This window comes from Chiloscyllium plagiosum, unplaced genomic scaffold (genome assembly GCF_037043375.1).
Source record: "Chiloscyllium plagiosum isolate Xiang-an unplaced genomic scaffold, Cpla_swu_hap1 HiC_scaffold_10, whole genome shotgun sequence".
Taxonomy (NCBI): Eukaryota; Metazoa; Chordata; class Chondrichthyes; order Orectolobiformes; family Hemiscylliidae; genus Chiloscyllium; species Chiloscyllium plagiosum.
Window position 1 is genome coordinate 69,438,600 of NW_028270148.1, and position 23,864 is coordinate 69,462,463.

A 23,864-nucleotide genomic window follows, 5' to 3' on the forward strand; every position below is an offset into this window, starting at 1 on the left:
TTGATTCCATTTTGACATGTACATTTTACAGTTTCCTCTGATGTCAGGGTGACTGCTCAGTTGACATTACCAGTGTTGCTCAAACCAAACAGCACCATAATTCATGGCTGAGAGGCTAGGTGCTCGGCTGAGCAAAGTGATCTCAGTTACAATTTTCATGCAGTGCTAGATTATCTGGTCCTGAAAAGCTTTGCACAGCCATGGGCAAATGAAAGGATTAAATGGATAGCTGTTGCTAAGAGGAATCCTTCTCAGTTTTCATTCAATTAAAGCATGACAATGGAATTCAGAAAGACTAACTACAATGAACTTCTCCTGGATATTAGATGTTGTTAATTAAGGCCAAATGATGCAACTTGGGATTGGTAACATCCTGGACTCCACAGTTTGCATCCAGTGTACGTTAAGATACACAGAGAAAATTGTGTAAGTGTGAGCTGGACCATAATCCTTTTAAACATTCTAAGCTTGCTTTGTGCCATTTCACAGCAAAATTATTCAAATATTTGGAAGGGTGGGAGAGCATGCATCCAAGCAACTGTTGGTCAGTCAGTTAATCAATTCTGTGGATATAACTAGAATCTGTTAATGAGTATGTTGTATCTGGAAAATAGGCTACTGAACACCAAAGAGATTTAGGACTCTTTGGTACATGCAATAAGCTTAACCAAAAGGCTTTTACTTCAAAAGGGCTGCACTACAAAAAGGGAGGAAAAGGCAGTATGGATTGCCAAATCTACTGGAGCTTCATTCAGCTGCCATGTGAGCCTCAGGAGATATTGACCTAACAGAATAACACATTAATTAGAATAATACCATACTTAAGAGTTAGATGCGTATAGTTGCATAAATTTGGCTAGCATTCCCTTGAACATATACAATTAAGGAGTGGTCTAATTGAGGTAGCTAAAATGTTAAAAGGAGTCAGTATGTTAAACAAGAGAAAATATTCCCTGAAGAAAGGAATGCAGAGGGGACAAAATTTGAAATCCGCAACTCTACCCAAATCATACGGATTCTGGGACAAGCTGGGAGCTTTCAAAACTGAAGCCAACAAATTTTTATTAGGTGTCGATATCAATGAATATGGAGCTACAGCAGGTAAATTGAGGGAGCTATACAAAAATAATGATCGAAAAGAACAGTAAACACACAGGACAGTATATAGTTAAATTGTGTACTGTCCTCAAGTTAGGAGAGGAAGTGGTTTCCATCTTAATGGAGATATTAATTACAGTAATTTACCTTCACATTGATTTCTGGGCAGAATCTTCCATCTGGTTTTTATTACATTTTCCAAGATTTGCAGGGCATAGTACTGTAATTAGATAAAGGCAGTATGAAAAAAATTAATTTTCACACATTTAAAAATAGTATCAACCACATTCTCAAAATGCTTGTTTTCCATTTCTCTAATTTCTAATGAAAGTCTTTTCTGTTAATGTAAAAAATTTAAAGCAAAATCTGATGTACTACAGTACTTTATGCTTGAGAATTAATATTTCATGCAATTGCTACAGCTATTTCATAAAGCTATAAATATTAAACTGTCAAGAAGTCCTGCTGTTGGTCAGGGCTCACACCAGCGAGAAATGCGGTAGGTATAGCTCAGCAGTACTAAGTCCCACAGTCTGAAGTTTCCAACAGTTTGTAAACAAAGCGCTCACTTATCCCCCTGGTGTTGCTCTTCATGAACAGCAAGACAACCCACAGAATTGTTTACATTGGAGATCTCAATTTCCCCAGATAACAGTACTAAGTTAGGATTCATAAACATTTAAATCTTAGTTATCAGTTAATTTAAGTAACACCATATTTCAACCATAGGGATCAAATGATTAGTGAAACAATGAAACAAGTACAATATCAAAAATGTTATATATTGCAATGCAAGTACAGCAATAGATTTGATTCTTTAAACATAAGCTTTTAAACAAAAAGCTGGACCAAGCATCAAGCACGTTTTTGAATTACAGAATTAGCTCATCAGAAGCAAGTAATGTTAAATGATAAGATAATAAATTTTGAGACTTATTAAAAAGTAAAATTTTCTGGACATTTCTCTAAGACAGGCTAAGGTAGAAATTAAGATAGTTATATTAGGTTTCAAGTCTCATCGAGATTAATAGAGTGCAACATACTAAATAATGGTCCACCCCCCATATCACCATGAATTTGAGTCATGCAACCCAGAGGGAAGTGGGCCACCATGCATCATTTACTGCAACATAGCCTAAGATCCAAACATTCACCTGACCAAGTTCAGTGAAGGAACAGTGCATGATGGCAAGGAGAGATTTAAACTTAAATATCCATTTGAATTAAGAAAAAAAAAAGGATTGTATAATTGTACTTGAACTGCACTGAAATTTGGATATATTAATTTGAATTCAATGTTTGGTGTACTTCAATTGTACAGGTTGTATCCTCACAATCTAAATCTTAAAATTTGTCATACTGCCAAAATCACATCAGCAATCAAATTGGTTAGTAACTTGGCATCAGTTACAAACTTTGTGTAGTCTGGTTGCTTAATGTCAAGAATAAATCTATTGGCGAGTGAGTAAAAGAATAGCAGAAATAAATAAATAGGACTACTGATCCCTACAGGAGAAATAATACACATTTATTCCCTATCTACTAATTCCTTCCCTTAAAACAAAATAACTGATGAACAGAATGTAGTAAAAGGGAATCAAAAGGGGAGACCTTGTGGAGGCCTGCCGCCAAAGCCTAGCTGTGTCAGTTGCACAGGAAGACACCCCTTTTCTTCCTGTTACAATCAACATAATGGAATATTAAGATTAATGTCAAATAACATTAACAATTTGTATAAAAATCTAAAAATAAAGTGACGCATAAAACTGAATAAAGCCAAATATCAGCGCATAAAATTTAGCAATGATTTTAATTTTAGGTATTCAAGAAATTCTTTACCTTCAGTTTTGTCTGTTCCTCTAATCATCTCATTTGTCACAAGATACAATTTTGAGAGTTTTACAAATACTGTTGACAAATCGGCTTAAAAATTAGTAATAACTGTCAGTAACAAAGCAACGTAACAGGCAAGAAAACAAGGCAAACACCTGCATTTCATTTAGACCGAACTTTGAGGAAGTCCTAGATGTATTCAACATCAAGCTTAACTTTTGCAAAAATATTAAATAGAGCAGATCCCCTTCTAATTTTTTTATAAATCTTTGCCAATTCATTTGACAGGTATTAAAATTAGATCATTTAAAAGTACTGTTTTGTGCTAGACCCCCATGAGCAAATCACACAAAAAAGTGAAATAAAAATAAAATGCTGGAAATACTCAATGGGTCCGGTAATATCACTTTTAGCTATGATTTCCAGCATCTTCTCTATTCTTAGGAAAAAAAATGCATTTTCTTGGAAAATAAAATCAGTTAGTTCACTACAAATTACCCTTAAAAATCAATGAGTGGTGGTGCTGTGCTTCCAAACAAGACAACTATTGGAAAAGATGATCCAAAATAAGCCTACATTCGACTGGATTGTTTGGCAAGAGTGAAGACTTTTTTCAGAACCCACACTGCTGTCCAGAATATTATCAATACAATAGCTAATTATATTTTAGGTTCACTTCATACCTGTACAGCCAGTTTTCTGAGTTCAGAAACGGAAACAAAATGTATCTTAGCGCGATGGTACTTTTTTTTTTTAAAAATGGCTCACACAACTGCTATGCTGCCATGCAAACATCTAAACCCCTTCAAACCTAGTACAAAAACAGCTTAAAATTTGCTAAATTGTATTTCCCAAACATTTACCAAATTCAAGATTCAGAAGATTTCTTCAACATATCACTTACTTTTGTGTTCATATTTTGTGAAAATTCCAAAATAGTGTCAACTCTAGTCCATGCATCAGGATGCTCCTTTAAATGAGTTAAGACCTCCTGTGCCATTCTTTGCTATTAGAAGAAAAAATCCTACAATTACTTCAAATGAAGGTACAAAACAAAGTAACATAAGAAGTCATTAACCATTATTCCATACAGTTATAAAGTCACTATAACCACATCAAATCAACAAAATATAGCATTAGCAAATCCTGCAGAGCAGATAACATAGCTTTGGATGTTTAAAGTCAGGGTAGCACTAATTACCATAGAAGAATTATTGGCCACTGCAAATGTTCACAACACTGAAAACAATTTTTCTTTAAGAGCAACAATAATTACCTGAAAATTTATAATTCTATTTGGTGGGGTCTCTGACTCAGAAACAGAAGCTTGGACTAAAGGAGCAAGAAACTACCAAACAAACTTGAATTACCCAAGGTCTTTGAAAAAATTTTAAGTTACTGTCAAGAAAGACTCCCACACTTATTCAAGGTATCGAACATTACATCAAACTGGTGAAACAGACTTCCAAACCAACTGGTAGATTTGGAAGGAAAGCATTAACTGTCTGAACCTTGCCTCTCAGCCATAAGATGTTCATGTTTAGCAAACTCTTATAATTTCTCCTTTACCAATTTCACCTGTGTGGGTGGGGTTTAGCAACATCTCAAACAAACCTACCGAAAACACGGCAAGTTTGTTGCAAAGTGGTGATTTCAAAATTTAGAATGTTTAGAGGAATGCACAATTCATTTACTGATCTTGCAGCTTTGTGCTCATAATATGTAAAACATCATTCCTATGAATATCAATCCATTATCTACAAAATATCATTAAGACAGCAAATTCAATTTCCGCCAGGTTTCACTAGACACAGTTCGAGTGGCCTGTTAATGAGGACTTTGTTAAGTAACACTTTACTCTATCATAAGATGGGCATGTGTGACATCCCTAATTGCTCTTGAATGGAGTGGCTTGCTAGGCTAATTCAGAGGATAGGAGAAGGTGATGGCTGCAGATGCTGGAGATCAGAGTTGAGAGAGTGGTGCTGGAAAAGCACAGCAGGCCAGGCAACATCCAAGGAGTAGGAGAATTGACATTTCCGGAAGGAAACCTTTGACTTCGATTCAGAGGAGAGTTGAATCAACCACATTGTTATGGATCAAGAATCACATTTGAAGACGACCAGGTAAGGGTGACAGACTCTCTTCCTTAAAAGGGCATAGAGTCATAGAGATGTACAGCATGGAAACAGACCCCTCAGTCAAAGTCATCCATGACCACTAGGTATCCCTACCCAATCTAATCCCACCCATCAGCACCTAGCCCATCCCTCCAAACCCTTGCGATTCATACACCAATCCAGATGCCTTTTAAATGTGGGAATTGTATGAACCTCCACCACTTCCTCTGGCAGCTCATTCCATACACATACCACCCTCTGCGTGAAAAAGTTGCCCCTTAGGTCTCTTTTATATCTTTCTCCTTTCACCCTAAACCTATGCCTTCTGTTTCTAGTTTCCCCCTCTCCAGGGAAGAGACTTTGTCTATTTATCCTATCCATGCCCCTCATGATTTTATAAACCTCTGTAAGGTCACCCCTCAACCTCCAATGCTCCAGGGAAAAACAGCCCCAGCCTGTTCAACCTATCCCGATGGCTCAAACTCTTCCAACCATGGCATCATCTTTGTAAATCTTTTCTGAACCCTTTCAAGTTTCACAACATCTTTCCGATAGGAAGACCATAATTGCACGCAATATTCCAACAGTGGCCTAACCAATGTCCTGTACAGTCGCAACATGACCTCCCAACTCCTGTACTCAATACTTTCTGACCAATAAAGGAAAGCATACCCAACAGCTTCTTCACTATCCTATCTACCGGTGACTCCACTTTCAAGGAGCTATGAACCTGCACTCCAAGATCTCTTTGCTCAGCAACACTTCCTAGGACCTTACCATTAAGTGTATAAGTCCTGCTAAGAATTGCTTTCCCAAAACAGCACCTCACATTTATCTAAATTAAACTCCATCTACCACTTCTCAGCCCATGGCCCATCTGATCAAGATCCCATTGTAACTGAAGTAACCTTCTTCGCTGTCCACTACACTTCCAACTTTGGTGCCATCTGCAAACTTATTAACTATACCTCTTATGCTCACATACAAATCATTTATATAAAATGATGAATAATAGTGGAGCCAGCGCCAATTCTTGTGGCACTCCACTGGTCACCTTGCTGATCTTGGAGGGGCTCTATTCTCTCCCTAGTTACTCTTTTGTCCTTAATGTATATGTAAAAACCCTTTGGATTCTCCTTAACCCTATTTGCCAAAGCTACCTCATGTCCCCTTTTTGCCCTTCTGATTTCTCTCAAGTATATTCCTATTGCCATTAGACTCGAAGGATTCATTCAATCTATCTTGTTATACCTGACATGCTTCCTTCTTTTTCTTAATCAAACCCTGAATGTCTTTAGTCATCCAGCATTCCCTACACCTATCAACCTTTCCTTTTATTCTAACAGGAATATATGGTCTCTGGATTCTCGTTATCTCATTTCTGAAGGCTTCCCATTTTCCAGCAGTCCCTTTACCTGCGCTCCGCCACTGACACCTCAGTCACCTGCCCTGTCTTATTTACCAAGAGCAGATCTAGTTTTGCACTCTCTCTAGTAGGTACATTCAGGTACTGAATCAGAAAATTCTCTTGTACACATCTAAACCCTTAACACTATGGCAGTCCTAGTCAATGTTTGAATTGTTAAAATCCCCTACCATAACCACCCTAATACTCTTACAGATTACAGAGATCTCCTTACAAATTTGTTTCTCAATTTCCCTCTGACTATTAGAGGGTCTATAATATAATCTTAATAAGGTGATCATCCCTTTCTTATTTCTCAGTTTAACCCAAATAACTCCCCTGGATGCATTTCCGGGAATATCCTCCCCCAGTACAGCTGTAATGCTATCCCTTATCAAAAAGGCCATTCCCCCTCCTCTTTTGCCTCCCTTTCTGTCCTTCCTGTAGCACTTGAAGACTGGAACATTAAGCTGCCAGTCCTGAGCCACATTTCTGTAATTGCTATGATATCCCAGTCCCACTTTCATAACCATGCCTTGAGTTCATCTGCCTTCCTTGTTAGGCTTCTTGCACTGAAATAAATGCAGTTTAATTTATCAGTCCTACCTTGTTCGGTGCTTTGTCCCTGCCTGCCCTGACGGTTTGACTCGCTTCTTTTCTCAACTGTACCAGTCTCAGACCGATCTCGTTCCTCACTACCTCCCTGAATCCCAACCCCAAATTCAAACAACGGCTGCAGACAGATCTCAACTGATGTCCACAGAGCAGAAGGGGCATTTGGACGACTAGACCAGTGGCATTGCCAGTATATCCCCGACATAACAAATGTATTGGCGACACCAACATTTTCGACCGTAAGACACAGAAGCAGAAATTCAATTTTGGCTGATAAGTTTCTCAACCCCATTCTCCTGCTTTCTCCCTGTTAACCCTTGATCCTCAAGAACATATCTATCTCAGTCTTAAATATACTCAATGACCTAGCCTTCTATGGCAATGAATTTCATAGATTTACAACTCACTGGCTGAAAACATTTCTCCTTATTTCTGTTCTAAAAAGATCCACCTTTTACTCTAAGGTTGTGCCCTCAGGTCCTAGTTTCTCCTACCATTGGAAACATTTTCCCAACATCTACTGTGTCCAGGGCATTCAGTATTCTGTAAGTTTCAATTAGATTCCCCCTTATCCTTCTAAACTCCATTGAGTACAGGCTCAGAGTCCTCAAACTTTTTTTTATATCCTTCAACCTGAGCAAATGCAAGGTCTTGCATTTTGGAAAAAAAATACAGGGATGGACTATTTTCTGAACAGTGAGAAAATTCATACACCCGAAGTATAAAGGGATCTGGGAGTGCTAGTCCAGGATTCTGTAAAGGTTAACTTGCAAGTTAAGTGCGTTATTAAGAAAGTGAATGTAATGTCATCATTTATCTCAAGAGAGTTGGAACATAAAAGCAGCGATGTGCTTCTGGGACTTTATAAAGCTCTAGTTAGGCCCCATTTGGAATACTGTGCCAAATTTTGGGTCTCACGCCTCAGGAAGGACATAGTGGCACTGGAGCATGTCCAGCGGAGATTCACAATATGATCCCTGGAATGGTAGGCCTAACCTACAATGAATGGATCACGATCCTGGGATTGTATTCATTTGAGTTTAGAAGGTTGAGGGGAGATCTAATGGAAACTTAGATGATGATGCACAATTTAGAAAGGGTGGACACTCGGACATTGTTTCCATTAGGCAGGGAGACAAGGACCAGTGGGCACAGCCTTAGAATTAGAGGGGGTAAATTTAGAACAGAAATGAGGAACATTTCTTCAGCCAGAGAAGAAATGGGCCTGTGGAATTCATTGCCACGGAGCGCAGGACATTAAATGTCTTCATGGCAGAGTTTGACAAATTCTTCATCTCGCAAGGAATTAAGGTCGATGGGGAGAGTGCGGGTAAGTGGAGTTGAAATGCCCATCAGCCATGATTAAGTAGTGGAGTGGAGTCGATGGGCTGAATGCCCTTACTTCCTCTCCTACATCTTATATGTCAAGCTTTTCATTCCTGGGACCATTCTAATGAGCCTCCTCTAAGCACACTCCAGGGCCAGTACATCCTGAGGTATGAAGCCCAAAACTGTCCATGGTACTCCAAATGTGGTCGGACCAGAACATTATAAAGCCGCAGAAGTACATCCCTGCTTTTATATTCAAGTCCTCAAAATAAATGCCATTGTTGCATTTACCGCCCTAACTACTGAAGGTAAACTTACAGGTTGAGTCAGAGAATCTTGGACTAGAACTCCCAAGTCTCGTTGCACTTCAGATTTCTGAATTTTCTCCCCATTTAGAAAATAGTCTGTGCCTCAATTGTTTCTACCAAGTGCATGACCTTACACTTTCCCACATTGTAATCCATCTGCCACCTCTTTGCTCATTCTCCTAACCAGTCCAAATCCTTCTGCAGCCTCCCCACCTCCTCAATGCTACCAGTTCCTCCATCTATCTTTGTACTGTATACAAATGTAGACAGAATACCTTCAGTTCCTTCATCTTAGATCGTTAATTTATAAACTGAAAAGTTGTGTTCTGAACACAGCCTTGTAGAACACCACTTGTCACCAGCTGCCACCCTGAGAAGGACCCTTTTATCCCCACTCTCTACTTTCTGCCAGACAGACAAGCTTCTATCCACGTTAACATTTGCTTCTAAAACCATGGGCCCTTCTCTTACACAGTAGCCTCCTGCGAGGCACCTTGTCAAAGGCCTTCTTGACATCCAGGTAGATAATATCCATTGGATCTTCTTGGTCCAACATGCTCATTACTTCCTCAAAGAATTCTAGCAGATTTGTCAGGCATGACCTCCCCTTGATGAAACCATGTTGACACTGCCCTATTTTACCACACACTTCCAAGTATTCAGAAATCTCAGCCATCACAATGGATTCCAAGATCTTCCCCACAGCAAACGTTAGGCTAATCAGTCTGTAATTTTCCATCTTTTGCCTCACTCTTTTTAAACAGGGATGTCACGTTATTGGTTTTCTAGTCGTCTGGGACCCTCCCTGACTCTAGCGATTCCCAAAGATCACCACTAATGCCCCTATTATCTCTTCAGCTATCTCCCTTAGAACTCTGTGGTGTAGTCCATCTGGTCCACGCTATTTATCCACCTTCAGGCAATTCAGTTTTTCTAGCACCTTCTCCTTGGTGATGGTCACCATACTCAGATCTGCCTCCTCACTTGAATTTTTGGGATGTTACTCATGTCTTCCACCGTGAAGACTATTGTGAAGTAATTTTTCAGTTCTTCAGTCATTTCCTTGTTCCCCACTATTTCTGTAGCGTCATTTTCCAGCAGCCAAATATCCACTTTTTCCCTTTATATATCTAAAGAAACTCAAATCTTCCTTTATACTACTGGCTAGCTTACCCTCATATTTAATCTTCTGCCTCACTTTTTTTTTTGTTGGTCTTTGTAAGCTTCCCAATCCCCTTAGCCACATTTTATGCTTTCTCTTTTGCTTTTATGCTGTCCCCGACTTCTCCAGTCAGCCATGATTGCCTCATTCTCCCTGTATTTTTCCCCATTGGGAGGAATCTCTGCTGTGTCGCCTGAATTACTCCCAGAAATCCTGCCACTGCTGTTCCACTGTCTTTCCTGTTCGGCTCCTTTCCCAGTCAATTCTACCCAACTGCTCCATCATGTCTCTGTAGTTGCCTTTATTCAGCTTTAATACCATCACCTCTGATTCTATCTTCTCCCTCTCAAACTGCAGTGCAAATTCAATCATATTATGATCACAGCCTCCGAAGGGTTCCTTCACCTTAAGGTCCCTTATCAAGTCTGCCTCATTGCACATTACTAAATCCAGTCTTGCCTGTTCCCTAATGGGGTCCACCACAAGCTGCTCCAAAAAGCCATCTTGTAGGCATTCCACAAATTCCTTTCCTTGCAATCAACTACCAACCTGATTTTCCCAGTCCACCTGCATATTGAAATCGCATACTGTGATCACTGTAACTTTGCCTTTCCTACACATCTTTCCTATCTCCTTGTGCCCCAGCTCCTGATTACTGTTTGGAGGCCTAAAAGTAACTCCAACTATGCTTTGCTTTACCTTTGCAGTTCCTCAATTCTACCCACAAATCCTACACCATCCGACCCTACTTCGTTTCTTACTATTGATTTAATTTCATTTCTTACTAATAAGGCAACTCCACCCTCTCTGCCCACCAGCCTATTTTTTCAATAGGATGTATATCCTTCAATATTCAGCTCCGAATCCTGATCCCCTTACAGCCACGTCAGGATTGTCTTTTTTTGCCCCCATCATACCTGCCAATTTTGATCAATGCCGCAAGCTCATTTACTTTATTCCTTATACTGTTTGCATTCAGATATAACACCTCCAGTCCTGCATTAACAGCCCCTCTTTTCATTGTCCAATGTGCTTGAAGTTTAATTGCAAACCCTTTCCAAACACTATTTTGCTGTCAAATCAGAGGTCCAGTAACATCAAGTAATAGAATTTTTAATTAAACTTTGTCATTTGTTCCAGTCTGCACCTATGTGCAAAATTCTAACCAAAATGTTCACAGATCTGTTAAGAATGATATTTCATAGCTCGACATATTTTTATAGTGGCCATGTGCACTGTGGCTACTGACTCCTTTACGGGACTGATTTATTTTAAGTCACTCATGGGATATCAGTGTCACTGGCTGAGCCAGTATTTACTGCCCATCCCTCGTTGCCTCTCAGAAGGTTGGGGTGAGCTGCTTTTTTGAACTGCTGCAATTTATTTGGCATTGGTACAACCACAAAGCCATTACAGGAGGACATTCTAGGATTCTGACCCAGTGACACTGAAGGAATGACACTTTTATTTTCTCACCACTGTCCTGCAAGACCATAGGGGTGCTCTCTCAAATCAACCTGATTAACCCGAGTGTCACTATCCCTCAGGCAAGGGGAAAGCTTGAAAGGGATAGCCCTTTAGAGTAACCTCAATCAGTTTGAGAACTGAACCTGTGTTATTGGAACCACTCTGCATCATAAACCAACTGCCCAACTGAGAACCCTATTTCTAAGTCAGGATAGTATCTTGGAGGAGAACATGCAGGTGGTGACATTCCATTTTATCTGCTGCCCTTGTCTTTCTAAATGGCTGTTTGCCATGGGTTTGGAATGTGCTGTCAATGGAGCCTTAGTGAATTTCTGCATTGTGTCTTCTGGTTGGTACACGTTGGGTGCTACAGAGCATCAGTTGAGGAAATGAATATTTGTGGACACGGTGTAAATCAAGTAGACCACTTTTGGCGATAGCACTGTCTGGGGCATTGTTTGCAAGGAATAATTCTGAGAGTATGACTATGTTAGGCTGCAGCTTGGCCAGTCGGAGACAGCTCTCCCAATTTTGACATCAGCCCCCCCCCAGATGTTAATAAGGACTTTGCAGGACTGACAGGGCTGTTTGCCATTGTTGTTTCTGGTACCTTAAGTCAATGCCAGGTTGTTCATCCAGTTTTATTTCTTTTGTCCTTTCCAGAGGTAAATGCAACTGGCTTGCTAGGCCTTTTGGGAGGGCAGTTAAGAGTCAACCTCATTCAAGTGAGACTGGAGTCACACGTAGGCCAGACAAGGCAAGGTCATGCATGAACCAGGCGGGTTTTACAACAATCTAGAGTGTTTTCACGGTAATTTTTATTGGATTCAAATTCCACCACCTGTTGTGGGGAGATTCAAACCCAGGTCCCCAGCATATTAACTAGGCCCCTAGATTGCTGGTCTAGCAATAATATCACTGGACCATGCACCCCATTTTACATTTTATAGAAGAACAAAATACGCTGCTCCTTTTGTACCACCTACCAAAATGAATAACCTCACAATTAACCTGCCCAAACACACAGCCTAACTTCCCTTGAAGCTTCTGCAACCTCCATACAACTCATTTTCAGATATTATAAAACTCGGTGGAAATTTGAAAACAGTACATTCTACAATGAAATCATTGACATAAACCATGAAGACCTCAGGAGTCCAAGTACTGATCCTTCTGGTATCCCACTAGTCATATCTGGCCAACCAGAGAAAGCTTTCTGCCCGTTAACCAATCCTCAATTTATACTAGTATACAAATCGCAGTCTAACGCAGTTTAATTTTGTTAACCAACCTCCCTTTATCTGAAAGTCCAAATACATCACATCAACTGCTTTCCCTTATCCATTCTGCTAATAATAAAAATTTCCCTTCATTTATCCATATTGATACTGTCCAATTAGACAATTATTATTTTTACATATCCTGTAATCACATCCTCTATAATCGCTTCTAGTATTTAACCTCTTGATATCGCACTAGCAGATCTGTAGTTCCCAGTCCTCTCTCTGTTTTAAACAATGGGATTAGATTTGCATAAAGGAGATTTCTGACCAGCAAGACAGGATAATAAATCTCTAACAATGACTTTGTAGTTCCATAGTCAGCATAACCTCAGGACACCTTTAAAGGATTGCATAGCAAATTAAAATTTTTGAAATGTTATCACAGCTACATAATGGAGTATCACAGTTATTTGTGCACAGCAAGGTGATAAATTACCAGATAATTTGTGCTTGTACAGTTGGCAGAAATGGAGTTAAAGGGCTCTGTCCAACAAAGAAAAATGCAATAGGCTTTAATGTTTAATAGCAGTAAATGCCAAGAGTCTTGCCATTATTTCTGCTCCAAAATTTCTATTACATAATTGAGAATAGGTTCTTCTGCCGTTCCTATTATCAACATTAACCCACCTGGTTTATAAATTCTAATACTTGTTCAAAATATGCTAACCTAAATTCTGGCATTATTCAACCTCTCTCTCTTTCCAAGCTACTATGAAACGCACTTGTCATATATTGCTAAAAAGGACAGATTATGACGTGCACTCATCAGGACAACTCAAGACTACCAATAAACAGGGAACCCAGCATTTTTACTGCATGGCACTGCTGATTGGTTGGCAAGTGGACTCTGGTTGAAAGCGATATCGCCATTGAGATTTGTTGGCATTAATGCCAACTAATCAGCATTCTGATGATTAAGGGACTGATAAGGGGGGGGGAAAATAGCATGCAATTAAGCGAGTGTGAAATCTTCTACAGGTGTGTGAAGAGAAAAAGAACAGTCAATATAAATGCAGGTACTCTACAGACAGAAGCATAAGTGTAATAGGAAATAAAGAGATAGCAGAGCAATTAAACACATATTTTGGTTTGGTCTTCATAAAGGGGAGACAAAAATACCATCCCAAAAATATTGTAATTGAGAGGAGGAACTGAAGGAAATCTGTATTAGTGGGGAAACTACAGGGGTAAAATTGATGGGATTAAAGGCTGGTAAATCCCCAAAACCCAATAATCTCAATACCAAAGGAAATGGCTCGAGATATTGTGGATGCCAAGTTTCAAGATTCTATACACTCTGGAATAGTGCCTATGCACTGAACAACATGAAACAGGAATCATTCTTGACAAATATATTGAAATTTTTTTGAGAATAAAACTATTAGAGTAGGTAAGAGGGAGCAGTGGTTGTGGTTTATTTGAATCTTCATTCAAAAGGCTTTTAATAAGATGCCTCATAAGAGACCAGTATGTAGAAGTAAACAGCATGGGATTATTGGTATGCACTGAGATAGAAAACCGATTGGTAGTTAGGAAACAAAATAGGAATAAACAGGTTTTTTCTCGAGTGGCAAGCAGTGCCTACTGCGGTACTGCAAGGACTAGTACTAGGACCCCAGCTATTCACAGTATATATTAAATGATTTAGGTAAGTGAAATAAATACGATATCTCAAGAGTTTGAAAAAGACAACGCTGGGTGGGAGAATGAACTGAGAGAAGAACGGCGGCACTGTGGCACAGTGGTTAGCACTGCTGCCTCACAGCGCCAGAGATCCGGGTTCAATTCCCGCCTCGGGCGACTGTCTGTGTGGAGTTTGCACGTTCTCCCAGTGTCTGCGTGGGTTTTCTCCAGGTGCTCCGGTTTCCTCCCACAATCCAAAGATGTGCAGGTAAGGTGAATTGGCCATGCTAAATTGCCCGTAGTGTTAGGTAAGGGGTAAATGTAGGGGTATGGGTGGGTTGCGCTTCGGCGGGTCAGTGTGGACTTGTTGGGCCGAAGGGCCTGTTTCCACACTGTAATGTAATGTAATCTAATCTAAAGAACGCAGAGAGGCTTCAGTTTCTCTGGTCAAGTTGACCGAGTGGGCAAACGCATAACAGATGAAGTATAATGTGGATGAATCTGAGGCTATCCACTTCGATAGCAAATGACAGGAACTCAGCTTATCTGAATTGCGACAGATTAAGAACGGGGAGGTGAAACTAGACCTGGGTATCATTGTACACCAGTTGCTGAAAGCGTGCAGATACAGCAGGTAGTGAAGAAGGTAAATGATAAGTAGGATGTTGGCTGGCATAGCAAAAAGGATTCAAAAAGAGAAGCAGCAATATCATGGTGCACTTGTACTGGGCCTCAGTCAGACCACACCTGCAGTTTTGGTCTCCTTATCTGAAGAAGGATTTTCTAGCTTAAGTGCGAGTGCAACAAAGTCTGATTCCTGGGACAACAGGACAGAGGTATAGAGAAATTCAATCAGTTAGGACAATATTGGATGGGGTGGGGAAAAGCTTGCAGAAACTTTTAAAATTCTATTATGGCTAGACAAGATAAAAGGTAGGAAAAATGTTCTTGATGACTCAGTTTACTGCCACAAGTCACAGTTTAAAAATATGGGGTGGACCATTTAGGACTGAGACGAGGAAAAATTTCTTCAGAGTGATGAGCCTGTGGAATTCTCTACTCCAGAAATCTTAAACACAATGTTTTCAAGAAGGAGCTAGATTTTGTTCTTAGGGCTGAAGTGATCAAAAGCTATTGGAAGAAAGCAGGAACAGGTGATGAAGCTGGATGATCAGCCACAATCATACTGAATGGCATTGCAGGTTTGAAAGGCTGAATGACTATTCCTGCTCCTATTTTCCATGTTTTATGTCTTCGCATACAGCATAAATGTTCATTTCTCCCAATGAATTGGTATTCATAAAATTCCTACAGTTTAGAAAGAGGTTGCTCAACCCATCGAGTCTGCACCGACCTTCTGAAGAGCATCCCATCCAAACCCAGATCCCCACCCTATCCCCGTAATCCCACATTCACCATAATTAATCTGTCCAGCCTGCACATCCCTAGACACTACGGACAATGTAGCATGTCCAATTCACCTAACTTGCGCATTTTTGGATTGTGGGAGGAAACCGGTGCACCCACTAGAAAATCACGCAAACACAGGGAAAGAATGCAAACTCCACACAGTCATGTGAATTTCGAATATTCTTGTGAATTATCCTGATAACTACAAGACTAAAAGCTTTAACAGTTTTTTTTTCAGCAAAACTCATTTTGCATTACTAAATGTTCATTTATTAAAATAAACTGATATTAACTGGGTGAATTTAATTTAAATTGACTGTGTTACCTGTGCACCTTCTCCGTGATACAAGCAATTCACCACATTATCCAGAAGATTTATATCAAGCTTCTGAGTGAAGTCCAGCAGCTGGCGAGCTGCATGGTCTGCCAAAATTGTCATTATGGCTGGCATAGATTACTGCAAGAAATAACTTGATGCAATTCCTAAATAAATTAAAACAAAAACAGTTAAACATTTGTTGACAAACACACAGGTGACAGTCTTCAATCAGAAAGCAACAAAAGAAAAAAAAGTTACAGAAACAAAGAAGCCAAGATGACAACAATACCAAACTTAAAATCAAAACGCAGCCAATCATTATCCTTTTAAACTGTATCACAAGACTCACCGTCTTGTTCAAATGTACCATATTTGTATAGATTGCAAACCTACAGTCAAACTGGAGGCAGAAGAGATAAGAGTGAAGATAAACAAGAGTTTATCTTAGAATACTTTTTTTTAAAAATACAAACAGACATTAAACACAACATAGAACCAAGTTCCAAGTCACAAGCTGCCTTGGAAACTTTTCACTACTGACTGAACAACCGCCAGTCAAGAATTCTTCCATCTGAACTACAATATCATTAGGTCACTTCTGGCCACCAGATACAGTTCATTAAGGATGGGAAGATGCCCTACTTGCAACCAACTAACTTTTCCCTCTATTTTTATAACGTCTACTTAAAAGTTTAAAAAATAAACTGGCATGCACAAGTGGGTAAACTCATGAACCAAATGTTCTTTTGAAGAGTTTCCACCTGCAGTTTACTAAATTACTTGATTTCAGACGAGGTTTTAACACTGTTTAAAACAAGCTAAAGGTCACTTCCCTGTTTTACAACTATCCCAGCATCCCAGGACAATAACAGGGAGAAAAGAGGACACAACAAAAACAAAACAAAAGGAGTCTCACTCCTGTCAAAGTGCAGTGACTCCGACTGGAATGTACACTGTGGATGTCAGGCAAGGACAGGACTGCATTCAGATGTGATACCCCACAGTGAAATAGCCTGCCAACACTCACTGTCTAGGCTGGCACTGAACAGTAGCCACTTGGGCAAGATACCAGAGGATGCCCAGCGCTGTGGAACAGTACCCCCAGTACGAGTCAACATCTTCAGGAAAAGGTGTAAACTGGAAAAAAACGTTGGCAAATGTACACATTTTAAATTAAGTTATGCACAAAGTTGAATTAACAAATATATTATAGATAACAACAGGCTGCAAAATGACCTCCCCCAGCCCCGAATGGGATTGAGGGTGAGAAAATTACTCTGAAAGTCTAAAAACCTAGCCACCTGCATTACAATACTATGAAATTCAACATTCTGCTAGACACCAAGTCATCAATTCTGTACTTGAATGTGCAGAAACATGTTAAAGAAAGAATTTACATCTAACTCTCAAAGTGCTCCAATGTTTGAATTCTCCATTACTGCACATCTTACTTTAGCCGGAGCATGGATCAACTCAAAGAAACAACCCCCCTTAAATCAACTGAAGGCTTTGCGCATACAGAAGGAACTTTGGTAAGATTTAATGTATGAAGCAAAAGATCAGCTTAAACGACAAATATTCTGATATACACAATGTGCCATTGTCCAGTTTCTTGCTCCACTTAAATGACTTTAAATGTAAGCAGTTATAAATTGACAATTTATAACTGCTAAAGAAATTTCTATACTAAACCGCTTACAAAGTACCTCAAGGCCTACCCATCTTACCTGAAAAGTGATGGCACTAGCATGATCGAGCTTGCTTTATAACTTGCTTTATATTAATAATAAAAAGCATCCAGAACCTAGACTTGTCAATTAGTCAAGTGTGCTTTAAAAGGAAATTCGCAATATTAAAGAGTCCAAAAACTGTTTACCAAAACACGGTATACGTATACACCGTAGTAATAATGCCTCTTAAAATAAACACACTTCCTAGGAGTCCCCTCCCTCAGAATCGGAGCATGGCGAGACCATCACGTGATTGGTAGGTGCAGTGATTCCGCAGCCGAACCTCGGCCGTTATTTCTGGAACGTTCCACTCCAGATCTCAAAAAAACCAGTGGTCAGACGCACTCAGTAGGATTTAAATGTTTATAGTTATAGCGACATAAAGTGATCAACTCTCCATGCCAGTGTTTACTATCTCTTTCCCACCAGCCCCACTCCCCAATCCCATTCGACTTTTTTGGTGGTCGCACAACCCCCACACAGCGGCTCCGTGTGGTAAACTCGGGTCGTGCAGGCCTTTCCCTCGGCACAGTTTGAGTTTGCAGCCAGGCCTCGGCGGCAGCAACCAGCGTAGAAAGAATCTTAAAACTTATTAACACTCACCCAAAATTGTTTTGATTTGGTTAAACTGCTAGCCTCCTTCAGTCTAATTGAACGAGCTTCCACCACACACCGACTCAGCAACCTTTTTTAAAGATCTTACCCAACACACAGTAGTTCGGTTGAACAGGGGAGGGAAGGGGGCAAGACGAAAAAAAATCAAATGGCGGGAATTTAAAAAAAATACAAGCACACGCTCAAGGTTCGCTGTTCCCTTTTTTGCTTCTCTTGGTCCAAACACGAAAAGCATAAAAAAGGAAAGTACTTGAGCTAATCAGCCACAATTTGGAACACTCACTCCTCTGCAAATTTGTTAAACTGTGCGAGTTAATAATTATAACAATTTAACAAAAATGAAAACAACCGCCATGCCCGATGCTTAATTTACTTTTTTTCAGAAAGATTTTTTATCTCTTCCGATTCATGTTTCGAGAGCGTTTTTGTAGCAGACCGTGTTCTACTAACAACCTCGAAAGCTTCTCTGGCAAAACTAGTAACTGGTTGTAACCGGTTCAGACTGGGAGATTCCATCTCGGTTTAGTTTTCTGCCGATAGGGCGTCAGTATCACAAACAGACCAGTCGCGCCGCGTCCTACGTAACGACGCACAAGCGCTGTCAAACAGACGTTCAGGAACATGAGGCTCGACCGCATGTACGCGAGATTACTTAAAAAACATTGTCCTCAGGTTGCTCCTTGAGAGCAGTTGTCCGCTGCGTTTTTGCTGGGAGTCGACCTCTGGAGTTGGAGTTGTTACTGAGCATTATTTGACTGAGCAAAGATGTGGACCTGGCAAATTCATGTTTCGACTACCGGGAGAAGCATAAGTTTATATCGTCACAAACGGAAACAGAAAGTGCTGGAGAAACTGAGCAGCTCTGGCAGCGTCTGTGGAGAGGAAAAAACGATCAGATTTTCTCTTCACTAATGCTGCCAGTTCCACCAGCACTTTCTGTTTTTGTTTCGGATTTCCAGCACCCGCAGTTCTTTATTTTTATTTTAGTTGACATAATCAGTTGTGCGTGTCTATTTAGATGAGTAGCCAGTTCCCCAATCCCCGCCCTGTTTAGTTTTTAAAAGCCTCACAGTACTTTAGAGGTCTGTGCGCAAAAAAAGATTCAGCAATGCAAAGTTTGACCGATTTCATTGGTATCTGTGTGTAGATATTGATGGTGAATAATGACATTGCCTTGGAAATAGAGTTCCCCGTAGTGTTTCTGTACCGTTTTGTGCATTCGATCTTGAATTGTTAGCTTGAATATATTATTTTTTCACATTAATTCCTTGAAGAGTAATATGACGTGTTGTCAGAATTTGCAGGCCGATTAACCAGTCCACGCATATCTTTCTTTTCCTTCTCTGCTATGGTTCCTCTTTTCCGAGGTCATCTTGTCCAGGAACTCTCCTATTCCCTTGATCCTATTCCCACTTGCTGCTGATCATGCATCTTTTGTTGCTGGTCCCGATGTCAGCCAATATATCTCTTCACATGTTATCTTTTCGCCTTTAAATCAGGCATTACCAAACCACACCCTTCTCAGGTTGATTCCATCTTCAAATTACCATCAACATCCCTTCCCTATCCTTGTTAACGTCTCAAATACCTGTCTAGCTTTCCAGGAACTAAGTTTGAATCGCTACAATTAGCTTTCGCCCCTGCTGCAGTTTCAAAATGGTTCTTATCAAAGTCATAATTAGCAACCTATGCGACTGACAAAGATAACCTCTTCCTCCTTGTCATTCTTGACTTGTCTGCAAGTTTTGACATAATTTGCCAACATCTTCCTACAAGACCTCTTCACTGTTATCCAAGTGGGTGAGAATACTCTCTCACCAGGTCCTATTCTAATCTATTCAATCATAGCCAGAGAATTACTTGCAATGTGCTTCATTCATGTTCCCAAGGTTTTTTCCTTGGTTTCTTCCAAATGTGTATCATGTTTCTCATCTGCGCATTGCTTGATCTAATATCTCCTTATGTGGCTCAGTGTCATACTTTGTTTTATTTCTCCTGTGACTTGGATCATTTATTACCATGTTGAGACTCATGTAATGGCCAGACTCATGTAAAGGTTGACTTGGCCAAAACATGGTTAATTATTAATATGCCATGTTTATAATTTTCAGCCAAAAATTCCAAGCTCTTTGTTCTTAACATCTGCTGACTACTGAATTCAAACTTTTCTTGGTGCAAGCCTAGCTTTTTATATCATGGAATAGCACAGTATTGAAAGTGACTAGTCAGCTCGCCATGTCTGTGCGCATCAACATATGATGTACACACTATGTTCCTACCCATTTCACCCTTTAAAATGACAGTACGGTATCAAGTGTGGTAGATACTACATAGTTCAATTCAAAATTGAAGTCAATGACATTGCAGACCAGACAAATAATTTTGCAGCAGGTAGTGAATTCAATGTATTAGAGAAGGACATTGGAGTTTAGAGGAAGTTCCGACACAACTTATTCAGGTGCCCAGAAATAAATGTGCAAAACGTGGAAAGCCTAGTAAGTGGTTACAATTGTGAAACAAATTTGCAAAAATAAAGCATTAAAATTCTCAGAATATGCCCTTAGTTTCTTGAAGATCTATTTGAATCTTTGCTCTGAAACAAACAAGGAAATCAGGCATTGCAGATTTCAAAGCCAGTCCTAAAAGGAGTAACAGGCTTATGAAGACAAACAATGTTGTAATAGAAGATTTGGATTTCATAGTATTCTCCCAGGAGAACGTGACAACAGCTTTACTACATTTTAGTGATTTATAACTGTTAGGAAGTCGAAAGGGTGTATGTTCACTTTAAGAAGGGAAGTGTTTTCTGAATTTGAAAATAAATTTAAAGTACAGTCTTTGCTGCTAGAACAAAACAGCTAAGGGGTGGGCTTTTCCAAAAATAGAGACATGTAACAATTGGCTGTTAAATGGACTTTAGATTGCTGTTTTGACAACAATTCAAATTTAACCAATTAATTTAAATTGTGTCCAGGATACGAAAATTCAACTGAGTTCGGACTTATTGTATTGACAACATCGGACCAATGAGAGGGAACGATATTGGGGGGTGTAAAACCAGGCATTTTGAAAATTTTCAGAGCAATTGCCTTAGAACTAACTGCCCATCTAATATAAAAAGCTCTCAAAGAAACAGAAGGCACTATCTATCAAAAGATATCTTTTTATGTAAAAAGATTTTGCAGTATAAAGAAAGAAGATCCAGGGAGAAGACAGCAGAATCAGAAGATCAGAAGGAAGATAGCATACGAGACTTGAGATTAACTTAATGTAATATTTAATAATTGCGCAATTGGACCAGCATTTTGATGGAATTGTGTTCAGTTAAGGGATTGTGGTTACTTAGGGGAAAGAGTGTTTGGTTTGTTAATAGTTTAGTGTTCACTATTAGAGTTAGGAAAATAATCTGTTATTTTTGTTTAACTAGTGGAAATTAGGAGTTGTAGTCACTGGCACATATTTTAACAGATTCTGAGGTGATCTTTTCTGGGTTTGAATTATCATTGGAGTTCGACCTCCGCGTCATAAAAATAACAAACATCAACAAAAGAGAGGATAGAGATTGGCCTATATTGGAAATATAGATGAGACTCCCATTTGACATGCAAGCCAGTCAAATGGTAAGCAAATTTGGTGAGAAAGTAGTATTAATGAAGATAATGGCCCATGAAAAGAGAAAATTCACAATTGTGTTATTGTCTGTGTCCAACAGGACAAAAATTAAATTGATGTTGATATTCAAGAGAAAAAAATCCAAAAACAGCAATTTTCAAAAGGACTAGTTGTTCATATTCATGATAAAGGATGGATGAGTGAAGATGACTTCAAAAATGGTTGAGAAAAGTTTCAAGCTTCCAACCAGAAGGATTATGTGGAGAAAATGTCTTCTCATCTGGGACATGTTCATAATCACGCACATTGTTGATGCTGTTGCTGAGATTGGCTCATAAAATGGTCACACTGCAGTGATTTATAGTGATCCAACCAACTTTAATCAACCGTTGGATGTCTTTGTGAAGACAAACACTTAAAAGATAATAGAATGACTAGATGATTGGAGGGTAATCAAAGGAGGCAAAATACTACCTCTGACATTATTAATCCGATATGAGTAGACTGTAAAGATCTGAAATGAAATCAGAACAGTGATTGTCAGCAATATTGAATGCACAGACATAAATATTTTTGGAATAATATAGCTGATAATGACATGAATGGTGATGAATATGGTGGCTGTTTTCACACTGTAGGGATTCTGTGAAAAAATATGAAATATAATATTTGGAGTGCAGGTTCATAACTCCTTGAAAGTGGAGTCGCAGGTAGATAGGATAGTGAAGAAGGCGTTTGGTATGCTTTCCTTTATTGGTCAGAGTATTGAGTACAGGAGTTGGGAGATCATGTTGAGGCTGTACAGGACATTGGTTAGACCATTGTTGGAATATTGTGTGCAATTCTGGTCTCCTTCCTATCGGAAAGATGTTGTGAAATTTGAAAGGGTTCAGAAAAGATTTACAAGGATGTTGCCAGGGTTGGAGGATCTGAGCTACAGGGAGAGGCTGAACAGGCTGGGGCTGTTTTCCCTGGAGCGTCACAGGCTGAGGGGTGACCTTATAGAGGTTTACAAAATTATGAGGGGCATGGATAGGATAAATAGACAAAGTCTTTTCCCTGGGGTCGGGGAGTCCAGAACTAGAGGGCATAGGTTTAGGGTGAGAGGGCAAAGATATAAAAGAGACCTAAGGGGCAACTTTTTCACGCAGAGGGTGGTACGTGTATGGAATGAGCTGCCAGAGGATGTGGTGGAGGCTGGTACAAAATTTGAGCATTTAAGAGGCATTTTGGATGGGTATATGAATAGGAAGAGTTTGGAGGGATATGGGCCGGATGCTGGCTGGTGGGACTAGATTGGGTTGGGATATCTGGTCGGCATGGACGGGTTGGACCAAAGGGTCTGTTTCCATGCTGTACATCTCTATGACTATTTAAGAAGCAGGTTGAAAGAAGCTACTTAATTCTGAGAAAAAGTTGGTAATTTAATATTTTTTAAAGCTGTTGAGTACATGCTGTTCTAATAATTATTATTCTTTCCATTCTCACTAAGGTTCAAAATGCTCTGTTGTCTTTGCTGCAAAGTTTCAAACTCATATCTTCAGCTGTTTTTGGGAGGTGGTTTTAAAAGTAAACGTTTGATTGTAACTCCAACTAATAACTTATGCCATGGGTTGACTCAGTCCAAAAAAGATTACCCTTATGTGTCTTTATTCGCTCCACTCAAAGGTTATAAGATTATTTTAAAAATGCAAAACATTGGAAATTCCTTGTTCCTACTTAATTCAATGTGGACATATTGCCTGACCCTGATGGCATGTCTTCAGCCTTTTGAAAGAATGCAGTGTGGTGACACTGGCTTTGTTTACAATTTTCTAGTGTTCCATAATGAATGTGCTCTTGGAGAGCCTGGAATGTAAACACCTTTGTTAAAATAAGCAGATTAACTTCATAACTGTACACAAGTTAGTAATCAATTAGTATCAATTGTGAGTA

The 23,864-nt window shown here is 39.5% G+C and overlaps 1 protein-coding gene across 6 annotated transcripts in view; it reads right to left on the reverse strand.

The window, feature by feature from the left end:
- Nucleotides 1–18,847, reverse strand: part of LOC122552899 (exportin-1) — an 81,452-nt gene extending 62,605 nt beyond the window's left edge. The window contains exons 1-5 of one of the 6 annotated variants that reach the window (XM_043696078.2): nt 18,306–18,846; nt 17,000–17,109; nt 15,979–16,136; nt 3,836–3,937; nt 1,246–1,318 (exon numbers count right to left, since the gene is read on the reverse strand). In XM_043696078.2, coding sequence (XP_043552013.1) covers nt 1,246–1,318; nt 3,836–3,937; nt 15,979–16,104 — 301 coding nt within the window. In that variant the 5' untranslated portion in view covers nt 16,105–16,136; nt 17,000–17,109; nt 18,306–18,846. Of the gene's footprint in view, nt 1–1,245; nt 1,319–3,835; nt 3,938–15,978; nt 16,137–16,999; nt 17,110–17,699; nt 18,041–18,305 lie in introns of those variants that run through there. The other 5 variants (XM_043696080.2, XR_015758464.1, XM_043696079.2 and 2 more) reach the window with 5 other exon arrangements.
- Between the last annotated feature and the right edge of the window lie 5,017 nt (nt 18,848–23,864).